Source organism: Pristis pectinata, chromosome 5 (assembly GCF_009764475.1).
Source record: "Pristis pectinata isolate sPriPec2 chromosome 5, sPriPec2.1.pri, whole genome shotgun sequence".
Classification (NCBI taxonomy): Eukaryota; Metazoa; Chordata; class Chondrichthyes; order Rhinopristiformes; family Pristidae; genus Pristis; species Pristis pectinata.
In genome coordinates, this window is record NC_067409.1 from 73,499,533 (window position 1) to 73,522,270 (window position 22,738).

The following is a 22,738-nucleotide window of genomic DNA, read 5'->3' on the forward strand; positions in this document are numbered from 1 at the left end:
TGGCAACAGCCCTGCTCCTGGCACTGAAACCTATCAAATTATGCTATTGTTGAAGCAAGGATGTCCACATCACTGTGATAAGTACTGATGATTGTTGGACTGACCACCACCTTACCTGCTTCATTATCTCCATCAGCCTGACATCAGAACAACAGTGTTAATAGAAATGTTGCAGCAAGAAAGTCAGTGTTGAATGACTCCACAAAGAAGACTCTCTTCAGACAGCAGTTGTCAGGCAGCCTGACAAACCCTAATCAACAGGAGCTGCAAAGTGTTCTCAGTGTCTGGACTGCCCTGATGTCCACCATAATTAGCACCTTTGGAGCAACCCTTGGCTTATCTACCAGAAAATGTTAAGACAGCTTGATGAAAATGACCAGGAGATCCAGGGGTTTTATAATAACAAACATAACTAGTTCTTGGATGAAAACTCCACCACATCTTTCAGGAAAAGAAACAGTACAATAGACACTTGTATAAAACTCATGACTTAAAGAACAGAAAGAAGGCAGAAAGCCAAGACCATCTGCACACCTACTGAGACCCAAGAATGGAGGAGAATTTATCAAGAATAGAGAGACAGTCAGCACCTGCTGAAAGGAGTGCTGAGATAAGAGATCAGCCATGGTCCTATTGAATATTGGAGTAGACGCAGGTGAACTTCTCTTTCTATTTCTTATGTTCACTTTGAAGAACTTAATAATCATGACTGTTATTGACATGAATGTTCTTGATTCCATTCCAGAGCAAAGTATCTTGTCCAGCCTTGATGCCACCCAGACCAACAAGTAGAAAAAGCCATATGCCAACTGAAAGTCGACAAGGCTTCTGAAGCAGATGGCATCTCTGCTGGAGTTCTAAAACTTAGCAGCAAGAACATCCAGTCACAAAATCATAATATCTCTCATGTCCAGGAAGAGGAGGACGTTCCAGGGAACCTCCAAGATGCCTCAATTATGTATGATTTTAAGAAAGGAGACAAATATGATTACAGTAACTCCAGAGTGCTTTCCCTGCTGTCTGCCACAGGAGATCCTCCTTGATTGCCTCCTCACAGTGGACAAACAGCTGCTCCCTGATATGAATTATTGATTCTGTCCATCTAGAGGTGCAATGGATACGATCTTCACCACATGTCAACTCCCAAGAGACACACTGGGAGCAACACCAAAGAATATATATATGACGTATTTTGATCTCAAAACATTTTGGTTCCATCAATCAAAAGGGACTGTGGAGCATTCTTCACAAATTTGGCTGCCTGCAGAAAATTGCTAAAAGGTTACAACAGAGTTAATCTTGGTGTAGATCAATATCAAACAAGGCTTCGCTTCAACACTTCTTCTCTCAATATTTCTTGCCGTATTGCTGTACTTCACCTCCAACAAGACAGACATTGTCATCTTGCAACAATGTCACTAACAGCTATTTGTGCACTCAGTTTGCCTATTTGTAAAAACTTCTAATAGATAAAAAAGAGAAAAGCAATATGGATCCCATAGAGATGACAATACATCTATTGTGCCCTCGGTTTGTCCAATGGTTGTATTTTACTTGAATTTTTGGAACTCAGTAAGGGAGCGATCACTCTATTGGGAGTATTCTATAGGCCCCCCAGTAACCACCAGGACACTGAGGAGCAGATAAGTAGGCAGATTTTGGAAAGGTGCAAAAATAACAGGGTTCTTGTCGTGGAAGGCTTCAACTTCCCTAATATTGATTGGCACATCCTTAGTGCAAAAGGTTTAGATGGGGCAGTATTTGTTAGGTGTGTCTGGGAAGAATGGCCAGGCCAATTAGAGGAGAGGACATACTGGATCTAGTACTAGGCAATGAACCTGGTCAGGTGACAGACCACTTGGTGGGCGAGCATTTCAGAGATAGTGACCACAATTCCCTGACCTTTACATAGCCATGGACAGGGATAGGAGCAGATAAGATGGGAAAGCTTTCAATTGGGGAAGGGCTAATTAGGACCGTATTAGGCAGGAACTTGGGAGCGTAAATTGGGAATAGATATCCTCAGGGAAATGCACAGAAGAAATGTGGAGGCTGTTTAGGGACAACTTGCATGGGGTTCTGGATTGGTTTGTCCCACTGAGACAGGGAAAGGATGGTAGGGTAAGGGAACCATGGTTGACAGGTGCAAAATTTAGTCAAGAGGAAGAAGGAAGCATACTTAAGGTTTAGGAAGCAAAAATGAGGCAGGGTTCTTGAGAATTATAAGGTAGCCAGGAAAGAGCTTAAGAAGGGACTTAGGAGAGCTAGAAGGAAACATGAGAAGGCCTTGGTGAGTAGAATTAAGGAAAACCCCAAGGCATTCTACGCGTGCGTAAAGGAAAGGAGAATGACTAGAGTGAGGATAGGACCGCTCAGGGATAAAGGGGGAAACATGTTGGTAAGGGAGGTCCTTAAAGAAAACTTTGCTTCAGTGTTCAACAAGGAGAGGGACTTTGACGTAGAGCAGGCTAATGTGCTGGAGCATGTTGAGGTTAAGAAAAAGGTAGTGTTGGAGCTTCCAAAAAACATTAGAATAGATGTCCCCAGGACCAGACAATATACCGCAGGTTACTACGGGAGGCGAGGGAAGTTTTGCTGGGGTGTTGACGATGATATTTGCATCCTTCCTGGCCACAGGAGTGGTACCAGAGGATTGGAGGATGGCAAATGTTGTTCCCTTGTTCAAGAAAGGTAATAGGGATAATCCTGGGAATTATAGACTAGTGAGTCTTATGTCAGTAGTGGGCAAGCTATTGGAGAGGATTCTTAGGGACAGGATTTATGAGCATTTGGAGAGCGAGCTCTTATTAGGGATAGTCAGCATAGCTTTGTAAGGCGCAGTTCGTGCCTCACAAACCTAATTGGGTTTTTTGAGGCAGTGACAAAATAAATTGATAAAGGTAGAGCAGTGGATGTGTTGTATATGGACTTTAGTAAGGCATTTGACAAGGTTCCCCATGGTAGGCTGATTCAGAAAGTCATGAGGCATGGGATCCATGGAGACTTGGCTGCATGGATTTCGAATTGGCTTACCCACAGAAGGCAGAGGGTGGTAGTAGATGGAGAGTATTCTGCCTGTAGGTCGGTGACCAGTGGTGTTCTGCAGTGATCTGTCTGGGACCCCTCCTCTTTGTGATTTTTATAAATGACTTGATGAGGAAGTGGAGGGATCGGTTAGTAAGTTTGCAGATGACACGAAGGTTGGAGGTGTTGTGGATAGTGTAGAAGGTTGCCGTAGGTTAGTACAGAATATAGGCAGGATGCAGAGTTGGGCAGAGAAGTGGCAGATGGAGTTCAATCCGGAAAAGTGTGAAGTGATACACTTTGGAAGAAAGAACTTGAAGGCAGAGTATAAGGTTAATGGTAGGATTCTTAGCAGCGTGGAGGAACAGAGGGATCTTGGGGCCCAAGTCCATAGATCCCTCAAAGTTGCCGCGCAAGTTGATAGGGTGGTTAAGAAGGCGTATGGTGTGCTGGCCTTCATTAGTCAGGGTATTGAGTTCAAGAGCTGCGAGGTAATGTTGCAGCTCTGTGAAACTCTGGTTAGACCACACTTAGAGTTTTGTGTTCAGTTCTGGTCACCTCATTATAAGAAGGATGTGGAAGCTTTAGAGAGGGTGCAGAGCAGATTTACAAGGATGCTGCCTGGATTAAAGAACATGTCTTTTGAGGAAAGGGTGAGCGAGCTGGGGCTTTTCTCTTTTTTTTAACCAAAATAAACTTTATTCATAATAAAAGACAAACTATATACAATAATAAAACAGTGCAAACCTTTACATTCATGTACAGATCAGTCATTAGTGTTACATTTTATAAAACCACAGCACCACGTCACCCGTGTGGCTCCCTGGGGTGATACCCCAATCCCATATTTACAATCTTTAAGGGGATTCTTTGGCTGACCCTGCCCCTCCCTCTCCAGTGGCAGAAGAACCCTAAACTGTTGTCCTTCCCCACCGAGCCTTCGCATTGACTGCACCCAGCTTCAGTGTGTCCCTCAGCATGTATTCCTGCAGCCTGGAATATGCCAGTCGGCAGCATTCCCCTATGGACATTTCGCAGTGCTGGAAGACCAACAAGTTTCGGGCAGACCAAAGGGCGTCTTTCACCGAGTTGATGACCTTCCAGCGGCAGTTGCTGTCCGTCTGTGTGTCTGTCCCCGGGAACAGCCCATAGATCAGAGAATCCTCTGTTACGCAGCTGCTGGGAATGAACCGTGACAAGGACCCTTGCATCTTTCGCCACACCCTCCTCGCAAACCCACAGCCCTCAAAGAGGCGGCAACCGTCTTGTCCCCAGTGCAGTCCTCCCAGGGGCAGCGCATGCTGGGAGTGAGGTTCCGACCATGCAGGAAGGATCTGACTGGGAGTGCCCCTCTCACCGCCAGCCAAGTGAGGTCTTGGTGCTTGTTGGTGAGTTCTGGCGATGAGGCATTCTGCCAGATGGTCTGGACAGTCTGCTCAGGGAACCACCCCACAGTATCCATTGAGTCCTTCTGCATTGTCTGCAGGATGTTACATGCTGACCACTGCCTGATGGACTTGTGGTCAAAGGTGTCGGTCTGGAAGAACTTTTCCACGAAGGACCGGTAGTGCGGCAACGTCCAGCTGACTGGGGCGTTGCACGGCAATGGGGTCAGGCCCATCCTTTGCAAAGCAGGAACAGGTAGAACCTCGGTACATAGTGACACTTGGTGCCCACATACTTTGGTTCCACGCACAGCCTGATGCAGCCACAGACGAAGGTGGTCATCAGGATGAGGGCGACACTGGGGACACCTTTACCCCTACTGTCCAGGGACTTGTGCATGGTGACCCTTTTTTTTATTCAAAATAAACTTTATTCATAATAAGAGACAAACTATATACAATTACAAAACAGTGCAAACCTTTACATTCTTGTACAGATCATTCATTAGTGTTACCTTTTTATATATATTAAAAAAAAACAGCACCGATGCCACACGTGTGGCTCCCTGGAAGCTACCCGGTCCTGTATTTACAATACTTAGGGGCTTTCTCACCTGTCCCCGCCCCTCCCTCTCCAGTGGCAGAAGAACCCTAAAGTGTAGTCCTTCCCCACCGAGCCTTTTGAGTTGGCTGCACCCAGTTTCAGTGCGTCCCTCAGCACGTACTCCTGCAGCCTGGAATGTGCCAGCCGGCAGCATTCCCCTACGGACATTTCGCACCCATTGGACCGGCACAGGATGAGAGGCAACTTGATAGAGGTGTATAAAATTATGAGAGGCATAGATAGTGTGGACAGCCAGCACCTTTTCCCCAGGGCGGCAATGACCAATACCAAAGGACATCAGTTGAAGGTCCAAGGAGGAAAGTTTAGGGGAGATATCAGAGGCAGGTTTTTTTTACACAGGGAATGATGAGTGCCTGGAATGCACTGCCAGGGGTGGTGGTAGAGACTGATACAATAGGGACATTTAAAAGACTCTGAGGCACAGGGAAGTAAGAAAAATGGAGGGTTATGGGCTGTGTAGGAGGGAAGGGTTAGATTGATCAGGGAGTAGGTGTTTATATAGTCGGCACAACATTGTTGTGTGGAACCTTTCTATGTTCTAAGTTATGCACATTATGTTTCTAAGGAAGAATTTTTACACGTAGAATTAATGCTGCCGGAAACGGTGGTGGAGGCTGATATGACAGGGTCTTTCCAGAGACTGTTAGATAGGTACATGGAGCTGAGTAAAATAGGGGGCTACGGGTAAGCCTAGTAACTTCTAGGGTAGGGACATGTTCGGCACAGCTTTGTGGGCCGAAGGGCCTGAATTGTGCTGTAGTTTTTCTATGTTCTATGTTCTAAATTGGCTGGTGAACTGAAAACTCTTAGCAATGAGAAAAGGAAATATAAAATGCCCTACTTTTTTGTGGGCAGATCATTGATATCCTGTAAGGATTTGTTCTGGTTTTCTTTTTAAGATTCCATGAACTGCATAATGTGTTATATGTTAATATGAAATTTTCTAATGAATCTAAACTAATGCCAGGCAACAGAAGTTAGTAAAATTTAAAATGAATCCGAGCCATTTGAGATGGTGGACTAAGGAATGAATATCATATATTTTGATGTTCAGATTTACAAACTGGGAAAGAAACTGAGGCAAGCAGAATGCTTATTCAGGAAAATTACAAAAGGTTTAGAAATAATAAGTATTGTATTAAATTAAATTTTATTTACAGCGTGGTAACAGGCCCTTTCGGCCCAACGAGTCCGCGCCACCCATTTTAAACCCCAAATTAACCTACCCGTACATCTTTAGAATGTGGGAGGAAACCGGAGCACCCAGAGGAAATCCACGCAGACACGGGAGAATGTACAAACTCCTTACAGACAGCGACGGGAATCGAACCCCGATCGCTGGCGCTGTAATAGCGTCGCGCTAACCGCTACGCTACCGTGACGCCCCCAAACGCTACCGTGCTGCCCCCAAATTTTTTATTAGTTGAAGTGGCGCTGGTTAAAACAGATGGGTATTGATAGAAATGATTAAATGCTTTATTAAACAGAATGTTGCTGAGCAGCTGGAAATGTGGACAATGTCATGCCATATAATGTGACCAGTGAGATATATAATGTAGGAGTACTGCAGTTTCTTCTGCTATGTTAATATTGCACCTCTTTAATGCAGGATTGGGCCAAATGTCTTGCGTGCCTCCATTTTGATCCTTGCTCTGATGCTGACCACAAACTTCATTGATACTATGAGAGTACTTCACAGTATGGTTACTGCTGAAAGATTCCAGTCCTATTTCATTGCACATGGTTTGAGTGTTCCACTGAACTTCCTGTGCCTGGTGCTCATGAAGAGAAATTTCATCTGCTCCTGTGCTATAGGCATGTTAGTCAGGTCAATTCAATATTGAATGGGTGAAAAATGTTTCAAAGTATCTTTTTAAGAAGAAAAAACTTATTATCAAAATGAAATGGCTTTAATTTCTTTTCATTTTCTAATAATTTCTCACCTCTTTCGCCCACTGCTTCTGTGCCAAACCTCAGCTTTATGCCAACAAAGTAGTGCCCCTGTTCATTTAAGTGGCATTGCCCATCCTCAGTAGAAAGGTTCTTTTTCTAAACTTTATTAATTAAAATAATGTTACAAAATTATTTTTAATATCTTTTACTTTTCACTCATCTAAATGTATTTACTACATTTCCACATGTTTCTGATCTCAGAGTTATTTAGAAACAGTGGGAACGGCCTCACTGATACCACAATCTAGCAGAAGCCATCAGAGCAGTCCATGGTAGGGCCTTGGTTTCTGCTGCCTGAGGCCTAATAGCCTCTTGTGGACCACTCTGCGTCATAAAACACCCAATAGCTGTGAAAATGAGGCCCTGGTTGTTGGAAGCTGCAAGAGTAAATGCAACCATTTATTTCCCATGGGAGGCTAACACAGGGCATGGGTGGGTCACAGACGGTATTGAATGTACTGATTGGTTGGTTGTGGGAGCAATTTGGAAATGTTTTTGACGTCAGTGGTTGTGAGGGAATTCAACTAGGCCATTTACACTCTTGTCAGTGTTGCTAATATTAAGTTTTCCTGCCTAAACATTTAATCTTTTTTCTGAAGAATAGTGTTATTCATTGATTTCATTTTTCATATTGAAAAAAAATTAATAATTGAATGATTTACTGTGAATAGGAAACTAACTTTACCTTTTCCTCTCTCAGGCTGAGCTGGGATTAAATGAACATCATCAGAATGCAGTAATCAGCTACATGCGCTTTGCTCGTTCAAAAAGAGCACTGAGATTGAAAACCGTCGATTCTTGCTTTCAAGACCTGATGGACAGCAGGTGTGCATCACACTTATAGACTGCTGATTAGAAGAAACAGTGAATATTGTATATTGTGTGTAATTGTTATTCAGTTGCCAGGGTGTTTTAATGTAAATGGTTAGTCAACTTATTGTTCTTTGAAGATGTAAGACTAAAAGTTTGATAAATACAAAACAAAATGACTTTATATTGTCTGGCTATCATGGTACTGTCTGACGTGCAAACAGAATATTTTTTTCCAGTTTTGGGCATCTAGTATCACTATCCCATTTTACATTAGATTTAGCCTGGTGGAGTGAAGCCCCTTATCTCGCTTCACAATACTGGGATTTAACATGCAACCCTAAAACCACATCCTGCTATGCTAGTTTTAGATATTCCAAGATATTTCTGTGTGAAATTCCCAAATGGTATCTCATTATAGACACTTTTACACTGTCAGTCAAAATTTATGTTGTTTTTTTTTTAATTATCTAGTATTCAAGAGTTTTTTTTACGTGATTCCTCCTTGCTGACTGTGGAATGTATGAGTCCATGTCTTTATGTAATCTGTTTCAGTTAGATATTGTAAATGCATTTAGCAAAATGTGAAATAAAACTGCAACAAATTGTAGAAGGTTGAAGGAAAAACAAAAAAAACACGAAGTACTTCATAAATGAGATCATATCTTGGCAGAAAACAACTGACAACACTGAGCATGGACCCTTTGTCAAAATTTGGTAAATCCATTTCTTATAATATAGGCAAAAAATGCTGGAAACACTGAACAGGTCAGGCAGCAGCAGTTTCAGGTCTGGGATCCTTCCATTTCCTCAATACGTTTCATTATTTCTGTAGAAACCCTGCAGAATTGGGTGTGTAAGGATGGAGAGATGGTCATTTGTTTTTAAGCAGCAAACACTGAATATAGGAAAATAATGAATGCTGAGCATTCTGATAATAAATTGGGAATAAGCCCTTGACCTTCAACAATACTGAGACTCCTAGTGTCAGCATCTAGTGCAACCAGAAGAGCAAATGGCTTAATGTCCAATCTCTCATTGCATTTCCAGAATCAACACACCTCGAATGAGGAGTCTGATAGAATGCTTAGCGCATTATTGATAATATAAGACTAAGAGATGTGAGGTTATGAATTAGGTCAGTCAGAAGGGTGGGCAGAATGCTGACCAGGCATATTGGAACAAGAGACCCTCCAATTGGAAAAGTGGAAGCATTATCTACAAGTTGTAGAGGTTTTGATTATTAGGCATATGGTAAACAGTATATTTGTAAATAGTATGGAGTCCTTATACATAAGTTTACCAACCTGGGACTAGTGTGAAGTGTACCTTGAGAAAATATTGAAAAGAAAGTGGACAATCCAAATCTTGCAGTCCATATTGGTTCATACTTGACAAAATTTACTGTTGGCAGAGTGTTATAAACTAAATTAAAGGACTTAACAAGGATTACAGTCTCTGAATTAGTATGTGGGTTGCAAACAAATTGCTGTAAGGGTATTAACATTAGGGAGTGACACATCAAGGAGTGATGTGAGGAATGGAACACTGGCACCATACTGAGACATACAGGAACTGGTTCCACCTATACTGCAAAGGTTCTGGCTGAAAGGATAAATAGGGCAGTTGTGAAGATTTAAAATTACTAACTGTTGGGAAGGATTCAAGGAGAGGAGGTAGTAAAACAGTTCTAAAGCAAACAAAGAGGAAGAGAGTTTCATCAAAAATAGACTGACTTCATTTGCCTGCAGATGTGGTAGAGGTGAGCTCCATTGTAGTCTTCAAGGGGAATTTGGATAAATGTACAATGAAAAAAAATAAAAAAAGCAAAGATCATGACTTTTACACAAAGAAAGCAAAAATGACAAATCTGAACTAAAATATTGAATATGAAAAGAAAAATCAATGCCAAAAGCTTTTTACAATTGTATAGGGTGAAAAAGATAGCCTCATGAAAACAGTTAATGGAATTACTTTGTATCATTACTTATAGTAAAGGAAGGGGAGTACGTACTGAATATAATTAGGAAACGAGTAAAGCATTTTGCAGAAAACCCTTCCTCAAGATAAGGGTGGAACTGGATTGGAACACTTACATATCAATTTGAAATTTGAGATACGTAGGATTTTATTAACCAAATATATTCGGGTGGGAAAGGTCAAATATGGTTACATGAAGTTGGGTTTGCGATCAGGGTAGGAACTTAATAGAAATAGGAATAGGCCATTGAGTCCCTCCTTTCTGCTCTGACATTCAATAGGATCATGGTGGATCTTTTATCTCAGTATCACTTTCCTGTACTAACCCCATAATCTCATTGAGTGATGGAGTGGGCTATTCAGGTTAAATGCTTATTTTTGCTCATGTATGAATTCTGAAATTGAAATACCACTTAATAAGCGACACCTTTTTAGGACAGAGAATTTGTTTGATCAGTACCATTTTGATGTAATATCTATTGCCACACTGTGGCTACTGCTTTGATTCATTGGATGCCCTGTAGAGATTAACCAAGTTTATTGTGACTGCACCACCTCCTGTGACTTCTTCTGAGGAAAAACTAGGAGCAATTTCTTGGACACACCTTTTTGCCAAGATGTTAAACTATATTGCTGTTGGTTCATTGCCAATAGATCATTGCTCTGGAATTGCCTACCTAACATCACTACAAAAAAGGTACTGGTCCAAGGAGAATAGCCCTCATCACTTGAGGACAATTATCCACATCATGAGAATGTTTATTTTTAAAATAATGATACATTAATTTGCATCTGATTAAAAAGAGTTACACTAAAATTCAATTACACAGAGAAGCTTGGGAAAGAGAATACTAGTCTTTCCTATCACCTGCGTTGCTTGGTTTTGTCACAGTGAGAACAGGAAGTCCATAAGTAGTTAGAAACTTATCAGGCAAACAGTTAAGTTAACTCAAAGAATTAACTATCCTATCACCTGCGTTGCTTGGTTTTGTCACAGTGAGAACAGGAAGTCCATAAGTAGTTAGAAACTTATCAGGCAAACAGTTAAATTAACTCAAAGAATTAAGATATCTAAAAATACTAGCACCATGGCCAGGCAGCTGTGTTCCTTCATTAAATCAGTGCAAAGGGCTTGAACCAGGTTTAACCTCAGGGCTGATCAAGGAAATTCTCCATTGTAATTGTTCTTGAACTGCACTCCATGAGGAGTTCAATGTTGGAGAGCAAATGAAGAAACATTGATAAGATATTTGGACTCAACACCTTAATGCCATTGCTGTGAATATTCCCAGGAATGAATGACACTTTGGTAATGTCAGTTTTGTACCTATTTAGGTAAGTTCCAAAGTTCAGTTGTTTTGTACAAGAATACTAGATTGAGGCTCAGGTAGAAGGAGGGTATGAAACACCTTCTTGGATATATTCTGGCTGCTGGCTGAATACTGGCAATGGAAAAAGTCCTCTGGTATCTTCTTCCCTACCATCTCAGCCGGGGAATAGTCATTATCATGGTACCAGCTTAATGCATATATAAATTGATTTCAGCTTAGAAATGTAATAAAGGGATGCTTAATGATTTGGAAATACAATGTCTAATGTTTATTATTTTTGTACTAGACTGACTGAAGACACATTCACTGTGGATGAAGTGACAGAAATTCTAAATGGACTGAAGGTTGTTGTTCATAGTGAGGTAGAGTCCGAGCTCATCAACACCACTTACACTAATGTGCTGCTACTGCGTCAGTTGTTCTGCCAGGCTGAGAAATGGTACCTGAAGTTGCAAACGGACATTTCTGATCTGGAAAACAGGTAGATCATTTACAGTTTTTAAAAGTGCAGATGTATTAACCTAAGTACAAAAACGGCAATCTAAACTCACCATAGCTAATTTGCTATGCAGAAAATGTTCACATAAAATGTTTTTTTAGTTGTTAAAATTACCAATCCAAGTAAACTTGTCTGGTTTGTCACATCTTATATTTGAATATTATATTCATCAATTGGGCACTTCCATGTGAAAATTCAATTAAACATTGGAGGTAGATTAGATCTCCATGGGTAAAAGCAGTGAACAAATCGAAGATGATGAGAAAACAAATTTATTAAAAACTGAAAATATTGATATTATAAATTATTAATATTAACATCTTAGAAGGTTCTGGAATCATTGTGAAGGAAGTTGGAATCCTGTTGTAGCAGGTTGTTAGGAATTATTAAGGCATCCTGCACCCTACATACTCAGATTAATGCCTCCAGGGACTGCACATATAGAATGGTGGTTGTGAGGAGAATATTGGCACAGAATTTATGGTCAGGTTGATATTGACCCATAAAAATACTCACTACTTTGCACAGTTCCCCTGCAGGAAGGTAAAAAGAAGCTGATCCTCAGCGGTGAGTAGGCAGTGGCTGTTCTACAACATTAATTGCACCACCAGGGTGCCCTGTAAAACTTCTTTAAAAAAACTACAACAGGTAGCTGGCCAGTGCTCTTTGGTGTAATCAGCTGTTAAAACTATCCTAAACATCTTCCTAAACATCCAAAAATTATTAAAAACTATAAAAATGCAAAATTAGACCTTTAAAGTTTTAAAAAATTTCTTTAAAACACAAACAGTTAAATTAATTCAATGAATTAAAATATCTAAAAATACTAACACCATGACCAGGCAGCTGTTCTCCTTCATTAAATCAATGCAAAAGAGCTTGAACCAGGTTTAGCCTCAGGGTTGATCAAGGGAATTCTCCATTGTAATTGTTCTTGAACTGCACTCCATGAGGAATCCAATGTTGGAGAGCAAATGAAGAAACATTGATACAAAGCTGTTAACAGGTGTCTGGAATTTCCATGAAATATCTGAGTTCACATGTTCTAACCCAGGCTATTAACATTGCCTGATGTTTCTAAGTAATAGTTTTTTTTATGAAATGCCAAAGATAATTTAACTTCTACAAAGTCATTGTGTTGTCAACTTCAACGTGTTCATAAGAAACCTTGAGTGTGTATATGCTATAAATCTGAACCACTTTTACATCAGCTGTCTAAGGAAACAGGATAAGATGGCAAGAAGAGGGCACAGACACAGATATTCTCACACAGGCAAACGTTTTGAGCATTTGCCTCTACTGATGAGATCATAGATGATGTAGGCAGGTCATGATCTGCATGTTTTCTATGCTGATTTAAATAGAGAAAACATCTTGTTTTCTTCAATATTGAGAATCTTGCTCATCATTACACCTGGAAAACTGCTAAGACAGAGTAGAAGTGCAAGCAGCATAACCTGTTGCTCATCAGCTGCTCATATACATACTGAAAACAAACCAACCAGTAATATCATAACCATCCTTAAACTCATTGCATTCTCTTAGTTTTAGGAAATTTGCATACAGTCAAATAATGAGTCAAGAAGCTTGTATGCAGCAAATCCAGTCCAGTGGAATTGGGAAGGCAGGAGACTGCAGATGCTGGAGCAACACACAAGATGCTGGAGGAGCTCGACAGGTCTTGCAGCATCAATGGAGGGAAATGGACAATGGACTTTTTGGGTCGAGACCCTTCAGCTGAGCCGCTAGAGTCTCCAGTCCAGGTGAAGGGTCTGACTGGAAACGTCAACTGTCCATTTCCTACCAAAGATGCTCAGATAGAATTGGGATCTGCATTGAGAACTAAATATTAGATAGCTGTGTAATCACTCATAATGTGTGTTCCCCTTGAATGCATCTTAATCATTTCATCACATGGTTGTGTGTCCCACGTTTCTTCTGAGTACATCATTAGATATTTTAGTGACCATCTACATTTGTAAATAGTAAAACCCTGCCCCTACCTCCCTAAGAAATGCTTTAACAGTCAGCTAAGGCACATTCCCAGGTTTACCAGCTATCAAAACTGCTAATAAATGAATACATTCAAAAATTGTAACAAACTAACCAGTCTATTAAAATTGTTTAAACTAATTTTCTAATTAATAAATAAAACGTAACCATGGAAAACTTATAACAATTGAAGGTATTTAAGTTAAACCAATTAGTTCAAAAATGTAAATTATGTGTAACTTGCATGTCTCCTTTGCAGTTGTTCCTTTCCATTGAAGTAAGAGGAGTTACTGAACCAGACAGTGCAGATTCAATGGTAGATTTCCCATCATAATTGTTGGGAAATTTCAGGAAGTTGACATTCCACTGCTGGACTCGACATTGTAGAGCAGCCAGATTGACAGCAGTGAGGGCTTTCAGGAAGTTCAGAACATCTGCTTTCGTACACACTTACATAGGTGTCCTGACAGTTACCTGGGGAAATGCCAGCAGTTCCATATACATAAGTTGTCCACTAGTCTTGTTCCTTTATGTAATGTATATTTACTGAGCCTGTTTTTATTCTTAAAAGTTATTTTATAAATCTGTTGAATGATTAAAAAAAACTAATCTCCATTAATCATTAGATTAAAAAATAGTTTTGCTTGCACTATTAAACAATAACACAAATAATATTTTTGAAGTTCTTTAATATTTTCAAATACTGATTTCAATTATGACAGGAGAAAATGTATAGTGCTCAAATTAGGAATACTTGCTCAGTAAAAGTGAGAAACGAAGAACAGTATTTTTCAACTCACATTCAGATACAAGTACTGCAGTACAATGCCTATCATGAATGTACATAACCATGCTCAAAAGAAATTTCAAACTTTAGAGCCTGCAAGTCAACAGTCTTTTATCTGGTTCAGCCATTAACTAGTACTGTAAGGTTTGTTTATGGAGATGATGCCAACTGGTTCCTATGTGTACAGTCATCTGTACTTATATCTTGTTCTCATAATAGAACCATAGAACCATAGAACAGTACAGCACAATACAGGCCCTTCAGCCCACCATGCTGTGCCGACCTTTAAACCACGCCTAAAACTATCTAACCCCTTCTTCCCACATATTCCCCTATTTTAAATTCCTCCAAATGCTTATCTAACAATCTCTTGAATTTGACCAACGTATCAGCCTCCACCACCACCCCAGGCAGCTCATTCCATGCACCAACCACTCTCTGGGTGAAAAACCTCCCTCTGATATCTCCCTTCAACTTCCCACCCATTACTTTAAAGCCATGCCCTCTTGTATTGAGCATTGGTGCCCTGGGAAAGAGGTGCTGGCTGTCCACTCCATCTATTCCTCTTAATATTTTGTATACTTCTAACATGTCTCTCCTCATCCTCCTTCTCTCCAACGAGTAAAGCCCCAGCTCCCTTAGTCTCTCCTCATAATCCATACTCTCCAATCCAGGCAGCATCCTGGTAAATCTCCTCTGCACCCTTTCCAACGCTTCCACATCCTTCCTATAATGAGGCGACCAGAACTGGACACAGTATTCTAAGTGTGGCCTAACCAGAGTTTTGTAGAGCTGCATCATTACCTCGCGGCTCTTAAACTCGATCCCACGATTTATGAAAGCTAACATCCCATAAGCTTTCTTAACTACCCTATCCACCTGAGAGGCAACTTTCAGTGATCTGTGGATATGAACCCCCAGATCCCTCTGCTCCTCCACATTCCCCAGAATCCTGCCATTGACCTTGTACTCTGCCTTGGAGTTTGTCCTTCCAAAGTGTACCACCTCACACTTCTCTGGATTGAACTCCATCTGCCACTTCTCAGCCCAGCTCTGCATCCTATCAATATCCCTCTGTAAGCTTCAACAGCCCTTCACACTATCCACAACACCACTGTGTCGTCTGCAAACTTGCTAACCCACCCTTCCACCCCCTCATCCAAGTCATTAATAAATATCACGAAAAGTAGAGGTCCCAGAACCGATCCTTGTGGGACACCACTAGTCAATCTGAATGCACTCCCTCCACCACAACCCTCTGCTTTCTACAGGCAAGCCAATTCTGAATCCACACAGCCAAGCCTCCCTGGATCCCATGCTCTCTGAAGAAGCCTACCATGTGGAACCTTGTCAAACGCCTTACTAAAATCCATGTAGACCGCATCTACTGCTCTACCCTCATCAATCTTCCTGGTCACCTCCTCAAGGAACCCTATCAGGCTTGTGAGACATGATCTTCCCTTCACAAAGCCATGCTGGCTGTCCCTAATCAGTCCATGATCCTCTAAATGCTCATAGATCATGTCTCTTAGAATCCTTTCCAACATGTCACAGAAGAGGATCATTCAGCCCGTTGGGTCCATATTCGCTCCTGGGGAGCAATGCCATTAGTCCCATTCCTCCTCTCTTTCAACCTTGCTTGTGTAAAAGCTTATCAACACACCTATCTACTTAACCTATCCACAAGAACCCTGGTATTATTTCTGTTTAGGTGGAATTTATACCAGCAATACAGCTTCTTGCTCCACTACTGGTGCAGTCTCCCATTAAATAGAATTCATCCCTTTCATAACACTTTTTAAGTCATATAATCCAATTATGTGATCTGTCTGTTTCCATGCTAGTTAGCATGTTGCTCCAGCAGTAAACTAGATCATCACCCTTTTTTCACAATTTAAATCTGTCTTCCCATGGCTTTCTTAGCATGACTTCCTTGATAGTTCAAACGTCATTGGTCCTAATATGGAGCATAACTACTAGACCATCTTCACCCTCTTTCAATTTCTCTTACAGTTTGTCTGAACTATCTTTACACTACACTATCTAAATATTAGTTTTTGGTTATAGCTGGAGAGGATACCAAATTCCCCTGTCTTCTGTTTTTCTGAAGAACCTTTGCATCCTTTCCATCCTTCTGCGCCCCCACCCCACTGCCCTTCCAAATCCCCTCACTCTTTTAGCTTTCTGGCTCACTGTGGCATGATTATTAGTCTGGATATTCTCCTCATATCCCTCATCTTTACCCCACAAGATGCAAGAATAATTTACTTGCTAGATAGGACGAGTGACTGTGGTGCCACCTTCTGTTAACCTCTGGTGTCACTTGGTGCTCCTTCTGTTCTTTTTTTCCATTTTTTATTTCTGGCCAGGCTACATAGCAGTTTCAAATCACAGAGAAGTTGAGTTTGCCTGAGGTGCAGGTTGAAAAAAATGCAAGTGGAGAACAGTTCTAAATCGACTTGCCCAAGTCTTCTCCCCAACTTGCTCATTTCCCTATACTATTTTTGTATCTTACTTTTCCTGCCCCTCTTCCTTTGCTTTACCCTGTCAGGTCTGCGGTGAAATGTTTTGAAGCTCAGTGGTGGAGACAGCAAAGCACAAAAATTACATCAACATTTAATTTTTTTTAGAAAAAGTAATTTACCAAGAAGGATTGCAAAATCAACCAGACAGCAAACTGGGAGGTGCACTTAGTCTAGAGATCAATTGAAGTAAGCCTTGAGATAGGTTTGCAAGTTATGAAAAAAAAGAGAATACCTGGCATCAAGTGATGGAAATAATATAACACAACTGTGATTGATAGAAGAAAAAAAGTGCAAGTTATAGGAAAGGAGTGTTAAAGTACAAAGGTTTTTGCAGAAGAAACCCTTTATGTACATTAGGGAGTGGGAAACCCAGTGACATTCAGAGTAAGCTGTATGGTTCCTATAAATTGAAAGACTTAACATAATTTGGGAAGATGTGTAAGCCCTGTGATAGTAAAGCTTGATGCCTGTAAATGGGAAAATTGATGGGCATTATGCATTGTTTGTTATAGCATACTGTTGTCAATATAAAAAGGTACATGTACTAATTTTAAAGGCTGGTGTTAACTGGATTCCCATTCTCATGCTATTTCATTTGAAAGCTGACCCACTGACCTTTTAATAATCAAACTTAGGGCTTTTTAAGCATTTTAGGAATTTATTGCTAATTTTTCTTTTTCTTTTATTTTAACTTCAGAGAACTCTTGGAACAAGTGGCAGAATTTGAAAAGACAGAATTTACTTCATCAGGAAAAAAAGTAAGTTTAACTTAAACTTGGTAAAGTTTTATCTACTTATTTTGCAATTGAACATTAAGCTATTTCTCGTTTGGGATATAAGATAGAGTTTATCACAACATTTCTGCAACCATGCAGGTGCACAGAGTCATTACAGCACAAAATGAGATAATTAGGCCCATCATGTTTTGCTGATTCTTTTAAGATTGATCCATTCCCTTGCTCTTTTGTCATAGCCCTGAATATTTTTACCTTGAAATACATCCTGTTCCCTTTTGAAAGCTGTAATTGACTCTGCATTAACCACATCTTAAATTAGTGCATTCCAGATTATGACTGTGCACTTATTGAAAAAAGACTCCTTTTTCCAATTTACCCTGGATCTTTTTAAGTATTATTTCCTTTGATCCTTGAACCCTCTGGTAATGGGAAAACTTTGTCTCAGTTTGCACAATCTGTCAAGATTTTGAACACTATCATATCTGATCTCAACCTTCTCTGCTCTATGGAAAACAACCTAGATTCTCTAGTCAATCCTTGTAAAAGAAATCCCTGGAACCATTTTAGTAAACTTCTTTGGAATCCTCATATCATTCTTAAAGTGTCAGGACCAGCATTGGATGATTCTCTTTTTGTGTCCTATTTATTTTATAAGGGTTCCTTGTTTTTAGACTTCTGTTAATGGATCACATATATTTTGTTAACCACTTTCTCAATTGCCCTGCTGCCTACAAAGATTTATCCACATATAGATCTAGGTCTTTTGTTTCTGCACTCACTTGACAGTTGTACCATTCAGAGTAAGGATCATTTGTTCATCTCTGCTATAAATTTCAGCTGCCATATATCTGCCCACTCTAGTAACCAGTGTCCTCTTGATGTCTATTACTTAATGTTTACCACACTTTTCAGCTTTGTGATATCTGCATATTTGGTAATTTTATCCTGCACATCCATGTCTGAGCTATTTATACTATCAAAAGTAGCAGTAGTCCCAATACCAATCCCCTGGGGAACACCACACCAGTCTGAAAAGCAACCGTTCAGAAATAATCTCTGCTTTCTGTCCCTCAGCTGATTTTAAATCCACCCTGCCACTGGCTCTTTTGCTACTGGGCTTTTTATGTAGAAATTTATAAAACATGACTTTCCTTTCACAAACCCATGTTGCTTCTGGCCAATATTTCCTAAAATATTTCCTATTATTTTCCAAGTGTTCTGTTATCACTTCCTTATTAATAAATTCCAGAATTTTCCCTCTTTCTGATGTCAAGTTAACTGGTCTATAGTTCCTCGTTTTTTCATCCCACCCCTTTTTTAATGGTGGGACTACCTTGTAATCTATAGGAACCGTTCTAGAATCTATGGAATTTTGGAAGACCCACTGTCTCCATAGCTACATCTATGGGACCCACGTTAATTTTAGAAAATCTTTTGATTTATCCATAGAAACTCTTGGTCTGTTTTTATGTTTCTCACTAACCTATTCTTGAATTCTATTTTCCCTTTCCTTATCAATGCCTTAACCCTCTTTTGCTCAGTTCTGAAACTATCTCAGTTCTCGGATACCAATTTGTTGGCAACATTATAATCCTTTTCCTTTGATTTAATATTTTAACTTCCCCTGATAGCCGTGGCTGGACCATTTTTCCTGTTCTTTTTCCTTAAGTGGATATATATATATCACTTGTTAACATATGCACTAATTCTTTAAATGTTACCCATTGCTTGTTTCAATATACCTCATTCTTCTGTAGTTGCTTTATTCAGATTTGAGACCCTACTATCAAATTGAATCAAATACTTTAAACTTACATAAAAACTCTGTCATATTGTGATCACAATTCTCTAAAAGCCCCTTTACTGCCAAATCATCTATTAAACCTTTCTCATTTCACAATAATAATTGTAAAATAGCCTGCTCGCTTGTTAGTATGTTGTTCTGGATAACCATCTCTTTTAAACTCCAATGAATTTCCCCTCTACATTAGTATCACCCATTTTGTTTGTCTAGTCTATCTATAGATTAAAACTTCATCATTATTGTATTAACAATGTTACATAAGCCTCTGATTTCCTGGTTTATACTAGGTCCTACATTAACACCACTGCTTGGGGACCTGTATACAACTCTGACTGGTGGTTTGCCCCCCCTACTGTTTCTTAGCTCCACTCAGTCTAATCCTGCTACTTCATTTTCTGAGCTAAAATCCTTCCTCTGTACTGTCTGTAATTCTTTAGTCTCAGGACTACCCTACCTCCTTTTTATATTTTGCTGTCTTCTAATCCTGAAATATTTAGTTGCCCCTCACACTCAGCCTTCCTATCCCTCACTCTAGTTTTCTCCACTGTCCGTGTTCCCCCTTCTCTCCTCTCTTTGTTTCAGCAAATATTTTTCATACTTCCTGCACTGTGATGCTTTTTATCATCTCCCACTTTTGTGAAGTGCCAAGGATTCGTTAGTAACTGTATCATATAGGCACAGATTACCATTCTTAATCTCCAATAGCCCTTGGGTTTTATCATGTTTGCAAACTATTATTGGGTTTCCCTTTATATTACCAAGTCCAGGACTGATTGTTCTCTTGTTGAAAATAAAAAGAAAATGTGGGAAACACTCAGCAGGTCAGGCAGCATCTGTCATAAGAGAGTTAATCTTTCAAATCTTGCTAAGACCCCTATTCCTTGTTGCCTATCTATATTCCTCTAGGCTTTTGCAGTATTGAGCCCTTGCATCTGATGTAAACTTCCCCTTTTTTGCCTTATTCTACCTTGTTCTGCTCAGATTTTGGAGATCCCTTCCAGGAACATATTTACTCTGAGCCCCTCTCTATTTATGCATCCTTTCAGTTATTCTGACACTGATTCTAGTTCACCTTTGCTAAATTATATATGTGCCTAGTAAAATTGGTGTCTCCTATTTCAGATTTTTTACTGCTGATCTAATTTGGTTCTTTTCCATTGTTATGTTAAATCTAACCGAATGTGATCACTACTGTACAACGCCCTGAAATTTACACCCATTCAGCTTCATAATCACACCAAGTTCAGCAAGATTCCTCTTTCATAAAAACAGAAAATGCTGGAAACACTCAGCAGGTCAGCAGTCATCTGTGGAAAGTGAAATAGAGTTAACGTTTCAGGTCTTGCTAAATACTGGTTAAAAAGAGTTCAGCTGAATGCATTTTAAAAATTCTGTACCTTTTATACCTTATACACAGTTCTATTCTGGTTATTATCAGAGTATTTGAAATGCTCCCACCATTACTGCCTTTTGTTTTTGCTTTTCAGAAATTTGCCCACGTATTTGCTGTTGCCTTCGTCTGATTGTCTGGAGACCCATTGTACACACATAATTGTACAACTGGCCTGCTTTTTATTTACACATGTCCATTGATGTCCACAGCTCATCTAGACTCCTTGTACTGGTGAATGTACAATAAGATCCAGCAAAATTCCCATGATGTCGATCTTATAGTCTTTGTTTCCTCTCCCTTCTAAACTCACTCACTAACTCTCGCCTTCCATTCCCAATTAGCCTCTCCCATTTCCAAGTCCACACTCAAGTTCCATCTCCGTGTTGAACTATTTTAAACTACTCCAACACCACAAGCAAACTTCCCTGCAAGGGATGGCCCTAACAAGGTGAACCCATCTGGCATGTATTGGTTTCTAATGCTTCCACTGCGCAAAGAAAACCTCAGGAATCTCACTGTTTCTTAACACAAGTGCAGATTTAAGAGTTTTTTGTATTGCCTTTATTTTTTGATAATTGTCTCTCTATTCTATTATTTTTATTCCATTTGCAATGTCCTTTTTTTAATAATCAATTTTTAAGTTTATCTTGATGTCTTTGTTTATAGAATGGAAACCTACTGTACTAAGCAAAACTTTATTTATAGACTGACACTAAATCAGTATATTGATATCTATAACCTACCATGTGATGTAATGATCAAGCATATTCATTTGGTCCCTTGTTTTACCCTACAGGCAAGCACAGAAATCAGTAAACCAAAACTTGCTCCTTTGAATGAAGGAGGAGTGTCTGAACTCTTGAGCAAGGTGAGACTTGTCTGAGGAAAGTATAACTAAAATATATTTAAAGGTATAGATAGGGTAGATGATCAGAGTCTTTCTCCCAGGGCAGAAATGTCAAATACTAGAGGACATAGCTTTAAGGTGAGAGTGGAAAAGTTTAAAGGAGATGTGTGAGGCAGATTTTTTTTTAACAGAGTGATAGGTGCCTGGAACGTCCTGTCGGGTGGGGGTGGGGGGTGGTGTTGGAAGCAGATACAATAGTGATTATTAAGAGGCATTTAGACAGCCACATGAACACGCAGGGAATGAAGGGATATGGATCATGTGCAGGCAGATGGGGTCAGTTAAAATTGACATCATGGTTGGCACGGACATCATGGGCTGAAGAGCCTGTTCCTGTGCTGTATTGTTCTATGTTCTATATATTCAAGAAATTTTTTTAAAAATGAGTTAATGACAGTTTTCATCCTGTTGTTAAATAATAATGAAGACCAACGTTCCTGAATAGTTAAGTCAATGTTCTTTGCCTTTGATATAGATTTGTTATCTTGTTGAATTGTTGTGGAGTTATTGTCTTGCCTCTTTCTCTCCTAGCTGCCATTGATCTCTTCATTCCGTCAATTCTGGCTTCTTGTAGATCCCTTGTTTCCTTCACTCCATTGTTGGGGTGCATGTGGCCCATTATTAAGTATTTTGGTCACATATACTGCTAACTTAGATAAAAAGTATGTTTTTTGGATGATATGTTGCGGGGGGAGTGATGTGAGGGACCAAGTTGGTGGGGCAAGGTCCAGTCCAGGTTTATCAGCCCCATACGCTCCATCTGTTCTTGACATGGCTGACTTACCAGCATCAGTTTTGGAGTGCTGACAAGGATGTAAGTCAGAACCAGATTGGATCTAGATCAAGGCATACTGCAGATGCAGAGTTGGAGTAAGGAAAGGAGAGTGGAAAAAATTTAGACCAATCAGGATGCCGAGACAATTACCCCAAGACAGTGATGGGCAGGTAGCTAATCAAACAGAAGCCCTGGATTTTTATTCACTCTC

General features: G+C 40.0%; 1 protein-coding gene across 4 annotated transcripts in view; it reads left to right on the plus strand.

The window, feature by feature from the left end:
* lztfl1 (leucine zipper transcription factor-like 1) overlaps positions 1-22,738 on the plus strand; it is a 55,194-nt gene that overhangs the window by 11,469 nt on the left and 20,987 nt on the right. For all 4 annotated transcript variants that reach the window (XM_052016207.1, XM_052016208.1, XM_052016211.1 and 1 more), the window contains exons 2-5: positions 7,688-7,812; positions 11,395-11,589; positions 17,609-17,669; positions 21,642-21,713. In XM_052016207.1, coding sequence (XP_051872167.1) covers positions 7,688-7,812; positions 11,395-11,589; positions 17,609-17,669; positions 21,642-21,713 — 453 coding nt within the window. The remainder of the gene's footprint in view (positions 1-7,687; positions 7,813-11,394; positions 11,590-17,608; positions 17,670-21,641; positions 21,714-22,738) is intronic.